Source organism: Staurois parvus, unplaced genomic scaffold, assembly GCF_062004578.1.
Source record: "Staurois parvus isolate SC_StPar_1 unplaced genomic scaffold, SC_StPar_1.0 ptg002073l, whole genome shotgun sequence".
In the NCBI taxonomy this organism is placed as follows: Eukaryota; Metazoa; Chordata; class Amphibia; order Anura; family Ranidae; genus Staurois; species Staurois parvus.
The window spans coordinates 547,814-565,778 of record NW_028319869.1 but is presented as its reverse complement, the minus strand read 5'-3'; the positions used below and the strand labels follow the sequence as shown (position 1 = coordinate 565,778).

The 17,965-nt window shown below is 43.0% G+C and overlaps 1 protein-coding gene across 2 annotated transcripts in view; it reads left to right on the top strand.

The window, feature by feature from the left end:
- Window positions 1-17,965, top strand: part of LOC149432866 (F-actin-monooxygenase mical2-like) — a 252,130-nt gene that overhangs the window by 68,021 nt on the left and 166,144 nt on the right. For both annotated transcript variants that reach the window (XM_089664856.1, XM_089664855.1), the window contains exons 10-14: window positions 1,079-1,169; window positions 1,262-1,409; window positions 2,390-2,589; window positions 3,819-3,931; window positions 12,811-12,879. In XM_089664856.1, coding sequence (XP_089520982.1) covers window positions 1,079-1,169; window positions 1,262-1,409; window positions 2,390-2,589; window positions 3,819-3,931; window positions 12,811-12,879 — 621 coding nt within the window. The remainder of the gene's footprint in view (window positions 1-1,078; window positions 1,170-1,261; window positions 1,410-2,389; window positions 2,590-3,818; window positions 3,932-12,810; window positions 12,880-17,965) is intronic.

Here is a 17,965-nt window from a genome sequence, read left to right as displayed (position 1 = left end):
CCCTCAATGTAAGGAGCATTCTTCCTACAGACCCCTAATGTAAAAAGCAATATACCCACTTACCATGCAGTCAATTGGTTTTAACATGGGTTCCCCAAGACCTGAAAAAATTACTTCAAAGGTTCCTCTGGGGTAAAAAGTAAGAAAGGGTGGCCGGTTGTATATGAGATTGTGTTGAAGTGTATTTACTGTCTAGCCAAACTTTTTCATAGTTCACAGTCATTTTGTATTGTAGTGACAACTGTAGTTGTGCATAGTAGCTGTGAACTGGGGAGGGGATCAATGGGTTCCTTGAGAATATATGGCCAAAGTCTGTGGACACCTAACCATCAGTATGTGGCCAACTTTATGTGAACACTACTTGAAATGATTGAGTTTAAGTGTTTCCAGTGAAGTATTCTCTTAATACTATAACATACACACATGTTTTAGACAATTGTGCACTCCCAACCTTGAGGCAATAGTTTTTGGAAGGCCCTTTGCTGTTCCAGCATGGCTGTCCATCTGTGCACAGACTCAGCACCATAAAGACATAGTATAACCAGTCTGGTGTGGAAAAACGTGAGTGGCTTGCACAGAACCCTGACCTTAGCCCTACTGAACACCTTCCACGTGGGTAAGAAATGGGTAAATCCTCTCACCTGACATCAGTACCTGACCTCACAAATGGCATATTCCCACAGACACACTCCAAAATCTTGTGGAGAGCGTTCTCCAAAGAGTTGGCTGTTCGAGCCACAAGAGATTCAACACCATAATAATATCCATGATTTTGGAATGGGTTGCTAACAAATTCCTATAGATGTAGTGGTCAGATGTCCAGACTTTTGTACGTATTTTTGTCTTTCTTGACTTTCAAGTTGACTTTCTCATTGGCATCCTCCAGTATTCAGAATACCGGAGGATGCCAATGAGAAAGTCAACTGGCTAACAGCCATGCAGATGATGTATCAGTTGTGTTTGGAGCTGATCTTTGATTTGACAGAGGGGGAGTTAGCAATAATGTTTGCATTATTTGTATATAATGTTGCACTTAACTATTTGTAGATCTTCATCTGTGGCATATGTTTGACTGCAGGTGAGGCATCTCTACATCACCAATGAGCTACAAGGCTGTCCTTTAGAGAGAGTGAGTTCCATCAGGAGGTCGGTCAATCTAAGCCGCCATGGTAAGCAAGAGCCTGTACCCACCTTCAAGCCTTACTTTGACTCTGCTTTTTCCTGAGACTCAGCCAATGGCCTTCTCTCCTTGTCCCATCAGAGTCCGACGTTAGACCCAACAAACTTTTGACATGGTGTCAGAAGCAGACGGAGGGCTACCGGAATGTAAATGTCACAAACCTGACCAGCTCCTGGAGAAACGGCTTGGCCCTGTGCGCCATCATTCACCATTTCCGGCCGGATCTTCTGTAAGTTGCTCACAGTGGGCATTTATGCGTTGCAGCCTTCTTGGCTCTGGAGTGCCATATGAGACATTAGTTTATATAAAGGGGCAGTAGGAGGGTTAATGAGCAGACAATAGGTAGAGCACACATCCGTAGAAACTGTAGTCCTGATCCATCTATTCTTTGCAAATGTGTCTATGGTGAACATAGTGGGTTGATATTTTTGGGGTTGGTGTCCCTATAAATGAAATGAGGGAGACAACAGCCAATAAGAGGTCTGCCCATATAGACAATGTGTATTGGCTTGGAGTTTGTTTTACTATAGAGGAAGCAAAATGCAGAAAGATGTCATTAAAACTCAATGAAGACCCTATACAAAAATGTAAAGGGAAACTGCAATGGATTGTGGTCAATTTTATTTATTTATTTAAGTTCATAAGTTTTTAAAACAATTTATATCTGATTTTTTTTTTTGCTTTGTATATGATCATTTTTGCAAATATAAATTTAATACATGACAAAGCATCACCAGAGAACTAGGGGATGGCTAAAGGGAGAGCACATGAGCTAATGATCTCAGGATAGATTACCATGTGAAAGGGAGCCTAAAGCTCCACCTGCTGGCTTAAAGAGAGAATACTAAATGTTTAGGATCAAACATAAAGTTAATACCTTAGGTTTCAATTTTTTTATGTCCTGACTGGAAAGGGTAAAAGAGAGGAGGAGAGTGATTCTGGCAAATGATTGGGACAGGTTTCAGTTGCGTCTCTCCATATCAGTAGCCGCCTTATGGCATTGAGAATGACCACTTGACTATCTTCTTTATTTGTTCATAAAATTGAACCTGCAGTTTTCAAATTGATCTGTGAGTTCCACCCAAAACCATATACATTGTCCTAAATATTCTTCTTTTTTTCTACCTTCTTTCAATTTTTTAATATGGTTATTTATACTAAATGTTCAATGAAGGGCCCATCTTCTGACACTTTTTTTTCCCCCACAAGCGACTTTGACTCTTTGAACGAGGATGACGCTGTCAGGAACAACCAGCTGGCCTTTGATATTGCCGAGAAGGAATTTGGAATCTCTCCAATCACTACGGCCAAGGAGATGGCATCCAATGAGGAACCCGATAAGCTTAGCATGGTCTTGTACCTCTCCAAGTTCTATGAATTATTCCGAGGAGCCCCGCTGAGGCCTGTTGGTACGTAGCTCTGCTTGACTATGAATGACCTGAGTTCTCTGGCAAAGAAAGGTTATTTTGTATTACGTTTCTCTACATAGCTGAGCTTAAACATTGCTATCTTAAAACAGAAGATATTTGCATGTTGCTGTTACAAATCCAAAGACAATTCTTTGTTAATGTAAAGTAGGAAAAGCCATGCAAATCATTCGTTTATGTCCTTGTAATCAGCTGTGCTTCCAAAACTTGTGTTTGTGTTATCCCAGATACATCCTACGTATAGAGCAATTCAGCCAACTGTACATCCAGAGCCTCTGGATTTTAGACCAGATACTTTCTAAATGTAGAGCCATTTTTCCAACTGTCCATCTTGAGCCACTTGTTTAAAGACAAGATACTTCCTCAATGTAGAACCATTTATCCGACTGTCCATCCAGAGCCTCTGGATTATAGACCGGATACATCCTAACTATAAAGCCATTTATCCAACTGTCCATCTTGAGCCACGAGTTTATAGATTAGATACATCCTCAATGTAGAGCTATTTATCCAACTGTCCATCCAGAGCCTCTGGTTTATAGACCGGGTACATCCTAAATATAGAACCTTTTATCCAATTGTACATCCAGAGCCTCTGGTTTATAGACCAGATACGTCTTCAATGTAGAACCATTTATCTGACTGTCCATCCAGAGCCTCTGGTTTATAGACCAGATACATCCTAAATGTAGAGCCATTTATCCGACTGTCCATCTTGAGCCATGAGTTTATAGACTAGATACATCCTCAATGTAGAACCATTTATCCGACTGTCCATCCAGAGCCTCTGGTTTATAGACCAGATACATCCTAAATATAGAGCCATTTATCTGACTGTCCATCCAGAGCCTCTGGTTTATAGACCAGATACATCCTAAATGTAGAACCAGTTATCAAACTGTCCATCCAGAACTTCTGGTTTATAAACCAGATACATCCTAAATGTAGAACCAGTTATCCAACTGTCCATCCAGAACCTCTGGTTTATAGACCAGATACATCCTACATATAGAGCCATTTATCCAACTGTTCATTCAGAACTGCTGGTCCAGGCCCTGTCCTCAATTTTGATATATATTATTTAATTGGGTGGTGTGCTTGTTCATTTTCGGAAAGTGAACTTGGGGAGTATTATTTGGCTCTGGAGTCTTGCCTTACTTCTCGTCTGCCCTTCTTCCATCTGCTGTACTCTTGCCTTTGTATGTTCACAGTTTCTTCCCGCAAGGATAATGAGAATAATGGGGAAGCGTTGTCTTCAAAGCCATCAAACTTGATATTGAACAATTACCTCAACTTAACATTACCAAGAAAGAGAGTGCCAAAGGTGAGAAACCGAATAACTTTTGTAATAAATTTACTTAGAATATGGAGTAACTACAACAGGAAATCTGTTAATAATTACATTGTTAAAGGCAATGCAACATGAGTCAGAGAGAGAAAGCAGAGACATTGAGAGCAAGATTCTTCAGTTTTTTTTGTATCTGCAGCTCTGTTGGTGTCCCCTATTCCACTAAGATTGACTGGATTACCCATATCAGAACAGCTTAAACTGGTTACATGTCACAGTCTGATTGGACAATCTATGTGTAATCCCTTTTAGGTTATCCATTCAGGGCAGACCAAACATTTGTGGATACATGTCCATAACACCTGTATGAACTTCTTGGAAATCCCATTTCAAAATCATAGACATGCCCTAACCTAAACTTTTTTGGGAAGGATCTTTAAAAAAAAAATAAGTTATACCGGATGCTCTCCAGATTTGTGTCACTCTCATCCTTATGCATGTTTCGGACTACGCTAGAGGACCTCAAGGATACCCCAGGTGACAGAGAGCTACCTCCAAAATTTGGATTTCATGTTTTATTTCTTCTACTGGGGACCTCTCTGTTGGTTTAGAGCTATATCAACATTTCCTTTGTCATTCAACCAAAGGAGCATATGTGAAATCACTTACTTGTTGCATGAGAAGACCTTACTTACAAACCTTGGATTTTGGATTTCATATTTGATTTCTTCTATCAAGGGCCTATGCTACTTGACAAATCCAGCTGCATTACAGCAATGATCCTTTTAGTTGCCTGTGAGAGTGCCATTTTGACCACCACTGTATGGTCATTTTTTTTATCTGTTGACCAATCGTTTTGAGAATAATAAATCTATCCTGGACTTTTACCACTATAAGGGGGGCATTTTCCCACTAACCACCAATGTATGGGACATTTTTTTCAAAATTTGGATTTCATGTTTGATTTCTTCTGTTGGGGACCTCTCTAATGGTTTAGAGCTCCATCAACGTTTCCTTTGTCATTCAACCTTAGGAGCATATGTGAAATCACTCACTTGTTGCATGAGAAGACCTTACTTACAAACCTTGTTCCATATCATCCCAAAGTTGTTCAGTGAGGTTGAGGTTAGAGCTCTTTGCAGGCCAGTCAAGTTTCTCCACAACTAACAGGTCAAACTACGTCTTTATGGAGCTGGCTTTGCAGAGAAAGGCACAACGCTGGAACAGGAAAGTAAAGGAATGTCCTTATAAATACAGGGTTGAGAACATAGTCCTTTGTAGACCAGTTAGATTCCTCAACATCAAACTGGTCAAAGCATGTCTAAATACAAGGTGGAGGTCTGAGCTATTTGCTAGTCACTAAAATTCCTCCACGCCAAATTGGTCAAACTGTGTCTTTATGGAGCTGGCTTTGTACATAGGGGCACAGGCGTGCTAGAACAGAAAAGTTGGAGGAGTGTCCATATAAATACAGGGTTAGGTGTCAGAGCCCTTTGCAGATCAGTTAGATTCTTCAACACCAGACTGGCCAAACAATGTCTTTATGGAGATGGCTTTGTGAATGGGTACGCTCATGCTGAAACAGAAAAGTTGGAGGAGTTTCCACATAAATACAAAGTGGAGGTCAAGGCTCTTTGCAAGTCACTAAAATTCCTCCACAATAAACTGGTCAAACCATGTCTTTATGGAGCTGGCTTTGTACATAGGGGCACAGTCATGCTGGAACAGGAAAGTTGGAGGAGGGTCCACATACGTTTGGCCATATAGTAGGTGTGATTGTCAGGTGTCTACAAAGCTTTGGCTGTATAGTGTGTATCCAGTTTGGTAGGTTTTGCATAACATTGCTGTTGGTAGGTCTATAGAACTGTAGGCTCTTTGACCAGTGTATAGGACAGCCATTATTAACCAGGGTTCTGTGGAACCCTAAGGGTTCCTTAAGAGGTTGCTAGGGATTATTTGAGCTGTGGTCAATTTACCGCCTATTTGAAGGTGTCTGCCCAATTCTAGGGCCTATGCTACTTGACGGATCCAGCTGCATTACAGCAATGATCCTTTTAGTTGCCTGTGAGAGTGCAATTTTGACCACCACTGTATGGTCATTTTTTTTATCTGTTGACCCATCGTTTTGAGAATAATAAATCTACAGTTGCAAGGAAAGGTATGTGAACCCCTTGGGATTACGTGGAGTTTTGCATGAATTGGGCATAAAATGTGCTCTGAACGTCATCCAAGTCACAACAATAGAAGAACACAGTCTGCTGAACATAATACTACACAAACATTAGATGTTGCCATGGCTTAATTGCACATAACATGTAAACATTCACAGTGCAGGGAGGAAAAAGTATGTGAGGCCCTAGCTTAATAACTTCTCCCAAAGCTAATTGGAGCCAGGAGTGAGCCAACCTTGACTCCAATCAGTGTGATGATATTGGATGTGTTGCTGACAGCTGTCCTGCCCTTAAAAAACACACACCTGTTTTGGGTTTACTGGTTTCAAGAAGCACTGTCTGATGTGAACCATGCCTCGCAGAAAAGAGCTCTCAGAAGACCTACGATCAAGAATTGTTGACTCGCATGAATCTGGAAAGGGTTACAAAAGTATCTCCAAAAGCCTTGATGTTCATGTGTCCACGGTAAGACAGACTGTCTACAAATGGAGAAAGTTTAGCACTGTTGCTACTCTCCCTAGGCGTGGTCGTCCTGTAAAAATGACTGCAAGAGCACAGCGCAGAATGCTGCATGAGGTAAAGAAGAATCCCAGAGTGTCAGCTAAAGACCTACAGAAATCTCTGGCACATGCTAACATTTTTGTTGACACATCTACAATAAGGAAAACATTAAACAAGAATGGAGTACATGGGAGGACACCACGGAGGAAGCCATTGCTGTCCAAAAAGAATATTGCAGCACGTTTGAAGTTTGCAAAAGAGCACCTGGATGTTCCACAGCACTACTGGCAAAATATACTGTGGACAGATGAAACCAAGATTGAGTTGTTTGGGAAGAACACACAACACTATGTGTGGAGAAAAAAAGGCACAGCACACCAACATCAAAACCTCATCCCTACTGTGAAACATGGCGGAGGGAGCATCATGGTTTGGGGCTGCTTTGCTGCCTCAGGGCCTGGACGGATTGTTGTCATTGATGGGAAAATGAATTCCAGAGTTTATCAAGACATTTTGCAGGAAAACGTACGACCATCTGTCCGCCAACTGAAGCTCCGCAGAGGATGGGTGATGCAACAGGACAATGACCCAAAGCATACAAGTAATTCAACAAAACAATGGCTGCAACAGCACAGAATACGCCTTCTGGAGTGGCCCAGTCAGAGTCCTGACCTCAACCCGATTGAAATGCTGTGGCATGACCTTGAGAGAGCGATTCACACCAGAGATCCCAAGAATATTGCTACACTGAAACAGTTTTGTGAAGAGGAGTGGTCCAAAATGACTCCAGATCATTGTGCAGGTCTGATCTGCAACTACAGGAAACGTTTGGTTGAGGTTATTGCTGCCAAAGGAGGGTCAACCAGTTATTAAGTCCAAAGGTTCACATACTTTTTCCTCCCTGCACTGTGAATGTTTACATGTTATGTGCAATTAAACCATGGCAACATCTAATGTTTGTGTAGTATTATGTTCAGCAGACTGTGTTCTTCTATTGACTTAGATGACGTTCAGAGCACATTTTATGCCCAATTCATGCAAAACTCCAAGTAATCCCAAGGGGTTCACATACGTTTTCTTGCAACTGTATACTGGACATTTACCACTATAAGGGGTGGCATTTTCCCACTAACTACCAATGTAAGGGGCATTTTTCCCCACTGGTCGCCAATGTAAGGGGCACTTATCCCACTGGCCACCAACACAAGGGACTTTTTTCCCTCTGAACACCAATGTAAGGATCATTTTCCCACTGACCCCAAATGAGTTGATTTTTGCACAGGTTTCCCAAGCCCTGGAATAAGGTTCCTGTGGGGTAAAAAGGTTGAGAGAGGCTGGTACAGGACATTTCTAGTGTAAGTTCAGTAGCTTGGTCAGTCTCTATCCTGTAGCACAATGGAGATAACATAATGTACATAATATTTCTCCAAGCGGATTATATTCGACAGCTGTTCCGAATCTCATTAGGCCTCCCGTATATTGCAATATAATGTAATCCTAGATAAATAAATCCTAGATCAGTCACTCCAGCACGGGAGGAAACATCCTTTTGAAATTCGCTTTAAACAAATGCCTCCTCCGTTCTTTTTCACCCTCGTACTCTTCACAACGCCCAACGAAGGTCAGACGCTGCGGTGAGCAGCTGGAATGACAAACCTTTCATCTGACAAAGTGCGCTAATGAGGGGAGATAAGTCCAAACGTTCTCATATGGATGTCATCACAAAAATCCATGGCAACAAAACACAGGATCTCCACGTCCCGACAACATGATGTCATCTAATTACTCTGCATCGAACTCAATTTAGATTACCTTCTGGAGTTAATTGTTCGGGACGCTGCGGAACGCAGCCGGTTGAGAAACCTAAGCCTTTTTTTCCCCTATATGTCCCAGAAATTTACCAGATTTGTCATTTGTCTGCACTCCCACTCCTCGGAATTAAACAATGTATCGGAGTTGGGTTGGAATCCATCACGAAACGCTTATCTCATGAACGGAGCTGCGTGCAACGATCAGAAAGCCCCCCTCTTCCTTCGTCTTGCTCGCTCGTATATTAATGCCTCGCACTCAACTTAAGAACACTTAAAGTACAACGCTAGCACGTGTCGACGTAATGTGGCCCACGTGGGCTGAAGAGGCCCGGCGATTATTCTGGCATCACCCGGGCAGAATTAAATTCAGATTCAACCTCGTTTTATTTTGTCTGCATGTATTAATTTATTTCTTGGGTAGAATAGGAAATAAAACTGCGCAGATGTTTATTTTCTATTAAGTAACAAATTTTGTATAATTTCTAGAAGTTCATCCAACTTGTGTTCTGGCCGTTACTAGTTGTGATGGGGCCCCATTGCAAAACCATTTAGGGGCCACCTGTCTCAATATTTCCTCTAGTGATACAGAAAACTAATTGCTTTTCTAGCTTTTCTATACTATAGCCGAGTTTCTAGCTAAGCATGTTTAGGGCCCCTGTGATTCTGGGTCCTATAACAGTTGCAAGGGTATCTGCCAAATGTTGCTGGCGTAAGCCATTGTGTAGTCAGTCAGTTTTGGCCCCTGTGCTTCAGGGCCCCATAGTAATTGCAAGGTCTGCCAAAATTGCAAGGGTATCTGTCAAATGCTACTGCAGCCTGCATAAGCCATTGTGTAGTCAGTAAATTTGGGCCCCCTGTGCTTCAGGGCCCCATAGTAATTGCAAGGTCTGCCAAAATTGCAAGGGTATCTGTCAAATGCTACTGCTGCCTGCATAAGCTATTGTGTAGCCAGCAAATGTGGGCCCCTATGCTTCAGGGCCCCATAGTAATTGCAAGGTTTGCCAAAATTGCAAGGGTATCTGGCAAATGCTACTTCTGCCTGCATAAGTCATTGTGTAGTCAGTCAGTTTTGGGCCCCTGTGTTTTAGGGCCCCATAGTAATTGCAAGGTCTTCCAAAATTGCAAGGGTATCTGTCAAATGCTACTGCTGCCTGCATAAGCCATTGTGTAGCCAATAAATTTGGGCCCCTATGTTTCAGGGCCCCATAGTAATTGCAAGGTCTGCCAAAATTGCAAGCGTATCTGTCAAATGCTACTGCTGCCTGCATAAGCCATTGTGTAGCCAGTCAATTTTGGGCCCCTGTGCTTCAGGGCCCCATAGCAGTTGCATTTTTGCTATGACTATAGTTAAGCCCTTGGCTGTGTTTAGACACAATCACTGGCCTGCAATACGTATGCAGCATGCAAAGTTAGAATTCCTCTTCTCTGCATTTGCCATGGGTCAGTGATTTAGAAAGTATTCGGCAGGGGATCAACATGACTGCCAGACAACTAGCATTTTCGAAGCAGGAATGCAAGTTTTTGGTCATTTTTATCAAAACCCTAATCCCAGTCAAAGTCTCATATCGCATGTTAATGTCATTAACTTTCAATATTTGTGATCTGCGACTTTAATTAAAATATTCCCAACCATGATTTTCCTTGTTCAGGGACTTCCTGTTATGTGGTGACAATGCTCTGTCCCTGTCTCCCAGTAGTGTTCTTGTGTTGTCACTGGACTACTCAGGCTTTTGATGGGGAGTATATAGTACTGCTCAGCATTATAGCTCCATCGCAGTGTGAACAGGATGCATAGATTAATAGTGTGCCCTTGCGATTAATGGTGTTGATCAGATTCAGGAAAACACCAGTCACCACACCAAGTGTGAGCAAGTCCTTGACGTTCTACAGGTTACAAAGCAATGGCTGGATACAATGATAGCAAAGGACTTGGGGTTGGCCAAGAGTGGAATTTCTGGCCAGAGACACTACCCAAAATCACCTTGTAGGTACTTCAAAATCAAAAAGCAGATAAGTAAAAATAAAAAAAAGGGCGCAATGATGGGATGAGATGTCTGTGAAGGATGGGGATACTTGACCACATATGGGCTCAGTGTATGGCCAGGCTACCCATACATAGGATACTGCAACATCCCAACTCTGTTGGGTTAACCCAGTGGTGGGCAACCTTTTTTTTCAACTGAGCCAAATCTCGCCAAAACCACGATTGAAATTTATTTTGAGAGCCACATTTTTAAAACTGAAAATACATCTCCCATATAGTAATTCATCCCCCATAGAGTAATTCATCTCCCATATAGCAATTCATCCCCCATATAGCAATTCATCCCCCATATAGCAATTCATCCCCCATATAGCAATTCATCCCCCATATAGCAATTCATCCCCCATAGTAATTCATCCCCCATATAGTAATTCATCCCCCATAGTAATTCATCACCCCATAGTAATTCATCCCCCATATAGTAATTCATCCCCCATATAGTAATTCATCCCCCATATAGTAATTCATCCCCCCATAGTAATTCATCCCCCATATAGTAATTCATCCCCCATATAGTAATTCATCCCCCATAGTAATTCATCACCCCATAGTAATTCATCCCCCATATAGTAAGTCATCCCCCATATAGTAATTCATCCCCCATATAGTAAGTCATCCCCCATATAGTAAGTCATCCCCCATATAGTAAGTCCCCCATATAGTAAGTCCCCCATATAGTAAGTCCCCCCCCATATAGTAAGTCCCCCCCCATATAGTAAGTCCCCCCCCATATAGTAAGTCCCCCATATAGTAATTCATCCCCCATATAGTAATTCATCCCCCATATAGTAAGTCCCCCCCCATATAGTAAGTCCCCCCCATATAGTAAGTCCCCCCCATATAGTAAGTCCCCCATATAGTAATTCATCCCCCATATAGTAAGTCCCCCATATAGTAATTCATCCCCCATATAGTAAGTCCCCCGTGTCAATTCACTTACCTTTGCTCCGCGCGTTCCTCTCGCCGTGCTTCCCGCACCGTTCTGGTCTTCAGGGCGGACTGTGAGAGGAGAGGAGTTCGTCACGCTGCCCCGCCTACATCCTGACAGCTGCAGAGTCCTGACTTTTGGGGCGGCCGTCCGAGAGGAGGGAGGGGAGGGGAGGTGAGGGGGCGGCCGCCCGGCACACGCCCGTCCGAGAGGAGGGAGGGGAGGGAGAGGAGGGAGGGGAGGGGGCGAGCCGCGGCTTGCCGACCACTGGGTTAACCCAACTGCCAAGTTTTTGTCATATTGAAAAATTACCAAAATGTAGAGAAGAGTATGAACCATGAGACAAAAATGAAGAAAATGGTGGACCAAGAATAAGATGGGGTACAAGGAGAAAAATAAGACCTTGGGGTAGGGGATCCCTTTAAATTCCTGTTAGGGTAACCCAACTGGCAAGCCATTGTCATACTGAAAAATTATCAAAATGTGAGCCATAAGACAAAGAAAGAAGAAAAGGGTCAGCAAAATGGTTCTGTCATTGATAAGATGTGGTACAAGTGGGGAAAAAAGAGGGGCAAGGGGAGATCTCTTAATTCCTGTTGGGGGTGACCCAACTTGCAAATCATTGTCCTGTTGAAAAATTAACAAAATGTACACAAGAGTATGAACCAGGAGCAAGGATAGAAGAAAAAGGTCAAGAAAATTGTGGGTTTGGATGGGAAAAGGTTCAATGTGTGTGTGTGTGGGGGGGGGGGGGCTCCATATTTCTGTAGGGGTAACCCACCTGCCAAGTTATTGCCATATTGAAAATTACCAAAATGTACAGAAATAATATGAGCCATAAGACAAAGCACCAGGTCATGAAAATGGTGGGTCATGGATAGGATGGGGGAAAAAAGGACCATAGGGCCAAGGGGCCCCTCCTAATTCTTGTTGTGGTGACCCTAATTTCAAGTCATTGTCATAGTGAAAAATTACCAAAATGATCAGAAGAAGCTGAGCTTCTTATAAGATAAGAAAAGCAGAAAAGGGTCAAGAAAATGGTGGGCCATTGATGGGAAGGGGTACAAGTGGGGAAAAAGGAACTTGGGGCAGGAGGAGTCATTCCTGTTGGGGGTAACCCAACTGCCAAGTCATCGTCATATTGAACAATTACCAAAACATAAAGAGGAGTACAGGACATAAGACAAAAGAAGAAAACAAAAGTTCAAGAAAATGATGGGTCATGGATAGGATGGGGTACAAGATGGGAAAAAAAGGACCTCTGGTGAGGGGGAGCCCTTCTGAATTCTTGGAGTGTCCCGAAGATATAAAAAAAAAAACAGGTGGATGTTATTTAGTCAATGGAGAGCAATCATGACATTTTGTACATTTTAATATTTGGATAGTAGCACCCCCGGACAGGTCTTTGCAGCAGATCGATGTTCAGTGGAGTAACTTTCTGTCCTTTGATCTCCCTCCAGAATGAAAATAAGACAGAAGAGAATGATTTGAACAAGAGAAGGAGGAGGACAGCTCAGATATTTGAAGAGGTCGGTGCTTATTAATCGGTGATGACAGCGTCCGTATTATTTTGTGGCTTCCGAGCGAAAACGCAAATGACGGCTGAGCTACGGGCAGATGTTTCTCCAAAATAAATGAGAGCACTTAGTAGCAGCTGGAGCGTGTTATGGCAAATCCAAAGTAATATTATCCATCCTCCCATTCATCATGACGGAGAAATTACTGTCTTTCACCGGGATGATGTCGGTTTTGAGCGTCCAATAATGAATACCATTCCCGCCTGTGTATATGTGACAGCAACTGTACTTTTCCGCTGTTGCCTTCTTCAGAATTCTGATTCTGTGCCACAAGTATGATGGTGACAATATAAAATTGAGCACAGCGCTAAAACCTTAAAATATCATAACCACATGCAGTTGTGTTCAAAATAATAGCAGTGTGTTGAAAAAAGTGAATAAAGCTGAAAATCCTTCTAATAGCTTTTATTTCCATCCACATAAATGCATTGGGAACACGACACATTCTATTCCAAATCAAAACAGGAAGAAAAATACATCAAATTTGTGTTGTTCCTCCAAAAAAATTGAAGAAAAGTGAATATTAGACGGTTCAAAAAAATCGCAGTGTTTGTATTCTTCTTTACAACCTCAAACATTCACTATATAAACTGAAAAATGTTTGAAGATTTTGCTTTCCTTTGAATGACTTCATGAATATTTGGTTGTAGTCGCACTGTTTCTGAGAACTGCTGTACATCTGTGTTGCATGGAGTCACCCAACTTCTGGCCCCTGTGATCAGGTATTCCAGCCCAGGATGATTGGACCACATTCCACAGTTCTTCTCTATTTCTTGGTTTTGCCTCAGAAACGGCATTTTTGATGTCACCCCACAAGTTTTCTGTTGGATGAAGATCCGGGGATTGGGCTGGCCACTCCATAACGTCCATCTTGTTGGTCTGGAACCAAGATGTTGCACGTTTACTGGTGTGTTTGGGGTCGATGTCTTGTTGGAACACCCATTTCAAGGGCATTTCCTCTTCAGCATAAGGCAGCATGACCTCTTCAAGTATTCTGATGTATTCAGACTGATCCATGATCCCTGGTATGCGATAAATAGGCCCAACACCGTAGTATGAGAAACATCCCCATATCATGATGCTTGCACCACCATGCTTCACTGTCTTCACAGTGTACTGTGGCTTGAATTCAGTGTTTGGGGGTCGTCTGACAAACTGTCTCCGCCCACTAGACCCAAAAAGAACAATCTTACTTTCATCAGTCCACAAAATGTTGCGCCATTTCTCTTTAGGCCAGTCAATGTGCTCTTTGGCAGATTGTAACCTCTTCAGCACACGTCTTTTTTCCAACAGTGGGACTTTGCGGGGACTTCTTGCAGATAGCTTGGCTTCACATAGGCGTCTCCTAATTGTAACAGGACTCACAGGGAACGTCACACCTTCTTTCATCTTCCTGGAGCTGATTGTTGGCTGAGTCCGCGCCATTTTGGCTATTCTTCTATCCATTCCAATGGTAGTTTTTCGCTTTCTTCCACGTCTTTCAGGTTTTGGTTGCCGGTTTAAAGCATTTGCCATCATTTTAGCTGAGCAGCCGATCATTTTCTGCACTTCTTTGTATGTTTTCCCCTCCCCAATCAACTTTTTAATCAAGGTGCGCTGTTCTTCTGAACAATGTCTGGAACGACCCATTTTCCTCAGAATTTCAGAGAGAAATGCACTGTAACCAGCATGTCCAACATTTGCTGCCTTCCTTCCTTAAATAAGGGCAATAATTGCCGCCTGTTTTTCAAAGAATGAATGACCTCACTAATAGAACTCCACACTGCTATTATTTTGAACACGCCCCTTTCAATGAGTGATTCAATGACACAGAATCAGCAGCATGCATGTCATGACTGTTGGGTCTGTTGGATTTCTATTACTCTACTACACCTGCTAGGAAATTATTTGCCATGTAGAAGTATCATTTCTACCAAAAACAGCGATTGATCCGGTTAGTGATGTCTGACTGCTATTATTTTGAACACAACTGTATGTAAAAAATATATATATCAAATATATAAATGAGAGCATTCAATAAAGTGACCAGTGATAAGGTGCTAATATATCAACCAAATACAGTGACTTAGTGGTATCATATAACTGTCACTATGTAGTGACCAATGGTGCTTATTATAGTGCTAAAAAAATAAGTAAAATGTCCAAAGATAAGTGCATGGAAGATCTAATAATCTCTAATTGTTGGTCGTCTATCCGGTAATATGGTGATGTGACCAATGGTATAAAGACTGCGCACTCACCAGATGCGCAATCAATAAGCGCATTTAGAGATAACACTCTCAGTAGATGAACTGGAGGCCCCTTTAAAGGTGAGTATGGTCTGGTCTGATGTTCCCTCATTGCTCCCTTCGCTGTCAGCAATGGCTCTGCCACTCCTCTCATGTAGCTCTGGTGATTTGAGGGGAAGCTGGCTCTCCATCATGATGCCCTTTACAGAGTCTTGTGTCCTTCTAATAACTTCAAAATAATCTTGGCTTCAGGTCACCCTCCTCCTCACTTGGCTCACACTCTCCAGCCTCGCCATCAGAACAATTCGGCTACCGTAGCCACAAGACTCTGTCAAGGGCATCATGATGGAGAGCCAGCTTCCCCTCAAATCACCAGTGAGCTTCTAACAATACACAGAGCTACATGAGAGGAATGGCAGAGCCATTGCTGACAGCGGAGGGAGCAGTGCAGGAACATCAGACCAGACCATACTCACCTTTAAAGGGGCCTCCAGTTCATCTACTGAGAGTGTTATCTCTAAATGCGCTTATTGATTGCGCATCTGGTGAGTGCGCAGTCTTTATACCATTGGTCACATCACCGTATTGCCAGATAGACCATCAATAATTGAAGATTATTAGATCTTCCATGCACTTATCTTTGGACATTTTAATTATTTTTCTAGCACTATAATAAGCACCATTGGTCACTACATAGTGACAGAGTTATATGATACCACTAAGCCGCTTTATTTGGTTGATATATTAGCACCTTATCACTGGTCACTTTATTGAATGTTCTCATTTTTATATTTGTTATATATATTTTTTTACATATGTGGTTATGATATTTTAAGGTTTTAGCTCCGCACCCAATTTTATATTGATGCTTTGGAGGTTTTTTGGTACCTTTTTTGGTGTTTCAGCAGCTCAATTGACTTTTAGCGCTCACTTACCTCTCTGTGCTTTCACGATGGTGACAATGTCAGCGCCATTATTTAGTGCCCCCAGCAAATTTTTGCGCACATGCTGCTAAAATCTGCATTTTTGGCTATAAAATTACTTTGGAAGCCGTGGCGCGCAGGATTACTCCACCTGCTTCTTAAAAAGCGTAAATAGTGCCCTCTCAGTCCCCGGCCCCTGCTGCTGAGCTTCCGGGTGTAAGAAAAGAGAGGAGAAAGGCGCCTCTAAGTGTAATCTGTAAAAACTGGATATATTGTACATGAAAGACAGCAACTTACAGGAGGGTAGATAAAAAAGGCACTTCAATATCCATCAATGGGGTTTTAGCCACGGTGAACGGCATAGTGCGCAGTCCAGGATGATGATCTGTCGTCTGTCAGTGTCAGGCATGAGCGCCCGGCAAGATGGAGGAAGTCTGGTTCTGAGGCTTGGAACGCACCGTGGAGCGCAGCGTGTGCGTGATGACGTCACCGAGCATCCTGTGACTCTTTCCTGAGCATAAGCTGTGAGATGGCAGTCCTAGCGTGCTCCTTTGTCAAGCTAAGGGTGTTGGAACGGTTTTGTCTGTACTCAGATTGTCATTAATCTACATCCTGCGGGTCCCGCTGAAAATCAATGACAATCTGAGTACAGACAAAACCGTTCCAACACCATCAGCTTGACAAAGAAGTGCGCTAGGACTGCCATCTCACAGCACATGCTCAGGAAACGCGTAGCGCAACGCCTGGTGACGTCATCACGCTCCACGGTGCGTTCCAAGCCTCGGTGCTAGACCTCTTCCATCTTGCAGGTCGCTCATGCCTGACACTGATAGTTCATCATCCTGGACTGCACACTATGCCGTTCACCGTGGCTAAAACCCCATTGGTGGATATTGAAGTGACTTTTTTTTATCTACCCTCCTGTAAGTTGCTGTCTTTCATGTACAATATATCAAGTTTTTGCAGTTTACACTTAGAGGCGCCTTTCTCCTCTCTTTTCTTACATGTATCCTTCTGGACCCAAGCTTCAATCCAGCAAAAGGCTGCCATAGGTGAACAGGACTACAAATAAGATTGTTGGTTATACACCTGTTAGCTTGACAGAACATCCCCTATTTATTATTTTTTTATCTCTATAACCTGATTGGGTTCCATTTGTTTGGTATTTATTCATAAGTGTTTTTTCCTGCATATTGCTATTTCTTGGTACTCCTATATGTGTTTTTAACCACCTCTACATCATATATAGGTTGTGCTCTTTTCCTTTTGTTTTGCTGAACTGATGGGACCTGGGCCCAGTATATGGTGGGTGGCTCTACACCCTATTATTGCCTTGCCCCCTGCTGAACTGATGGGGCCTTGGCCTAGTACAGGAGGACTGGCTCTACCCCCTATTATTGCCTTTCCCCCTGCAGAACTGATAGGGCCCTGGCCCAGTACAAGAGGGCCAACTCTATTCCCTATTATTGCCTTCGCCCCGCTGAACCGATGGGACCTGGGTCCAGTACAGGGGGAACAGCTCTACCCCCTGTTATTGCCTTGCCCATTGCAGAACTGATGGGGCTTGGGCTCAGTACAGGAGGGCTGGCTCTACCCCCTATTATTGCCTTGCCCCCTGCAGAACTGATAGGGCCCTGGCCCAGTACAAGAGGGACGACTTTTTTCCCTATTATTGCCTTGCCCCCCCGCTAAATTGATGGCCTGGGTCCAGTACAGGGGGGAGGCTCTACACCCTATTATTGCCTTGCCCCCTGCAAAACTGATGAGGCCTGTGCCCTGTACAGGAGGGCCGGCTCTACCCCCTGTTATTGCTTTGTCCCCTACAGAACTGATGGGGCCTAGGCCCAGTACAGGGAGATCAGTCCTGCCCCAGATTATTACCTTGCC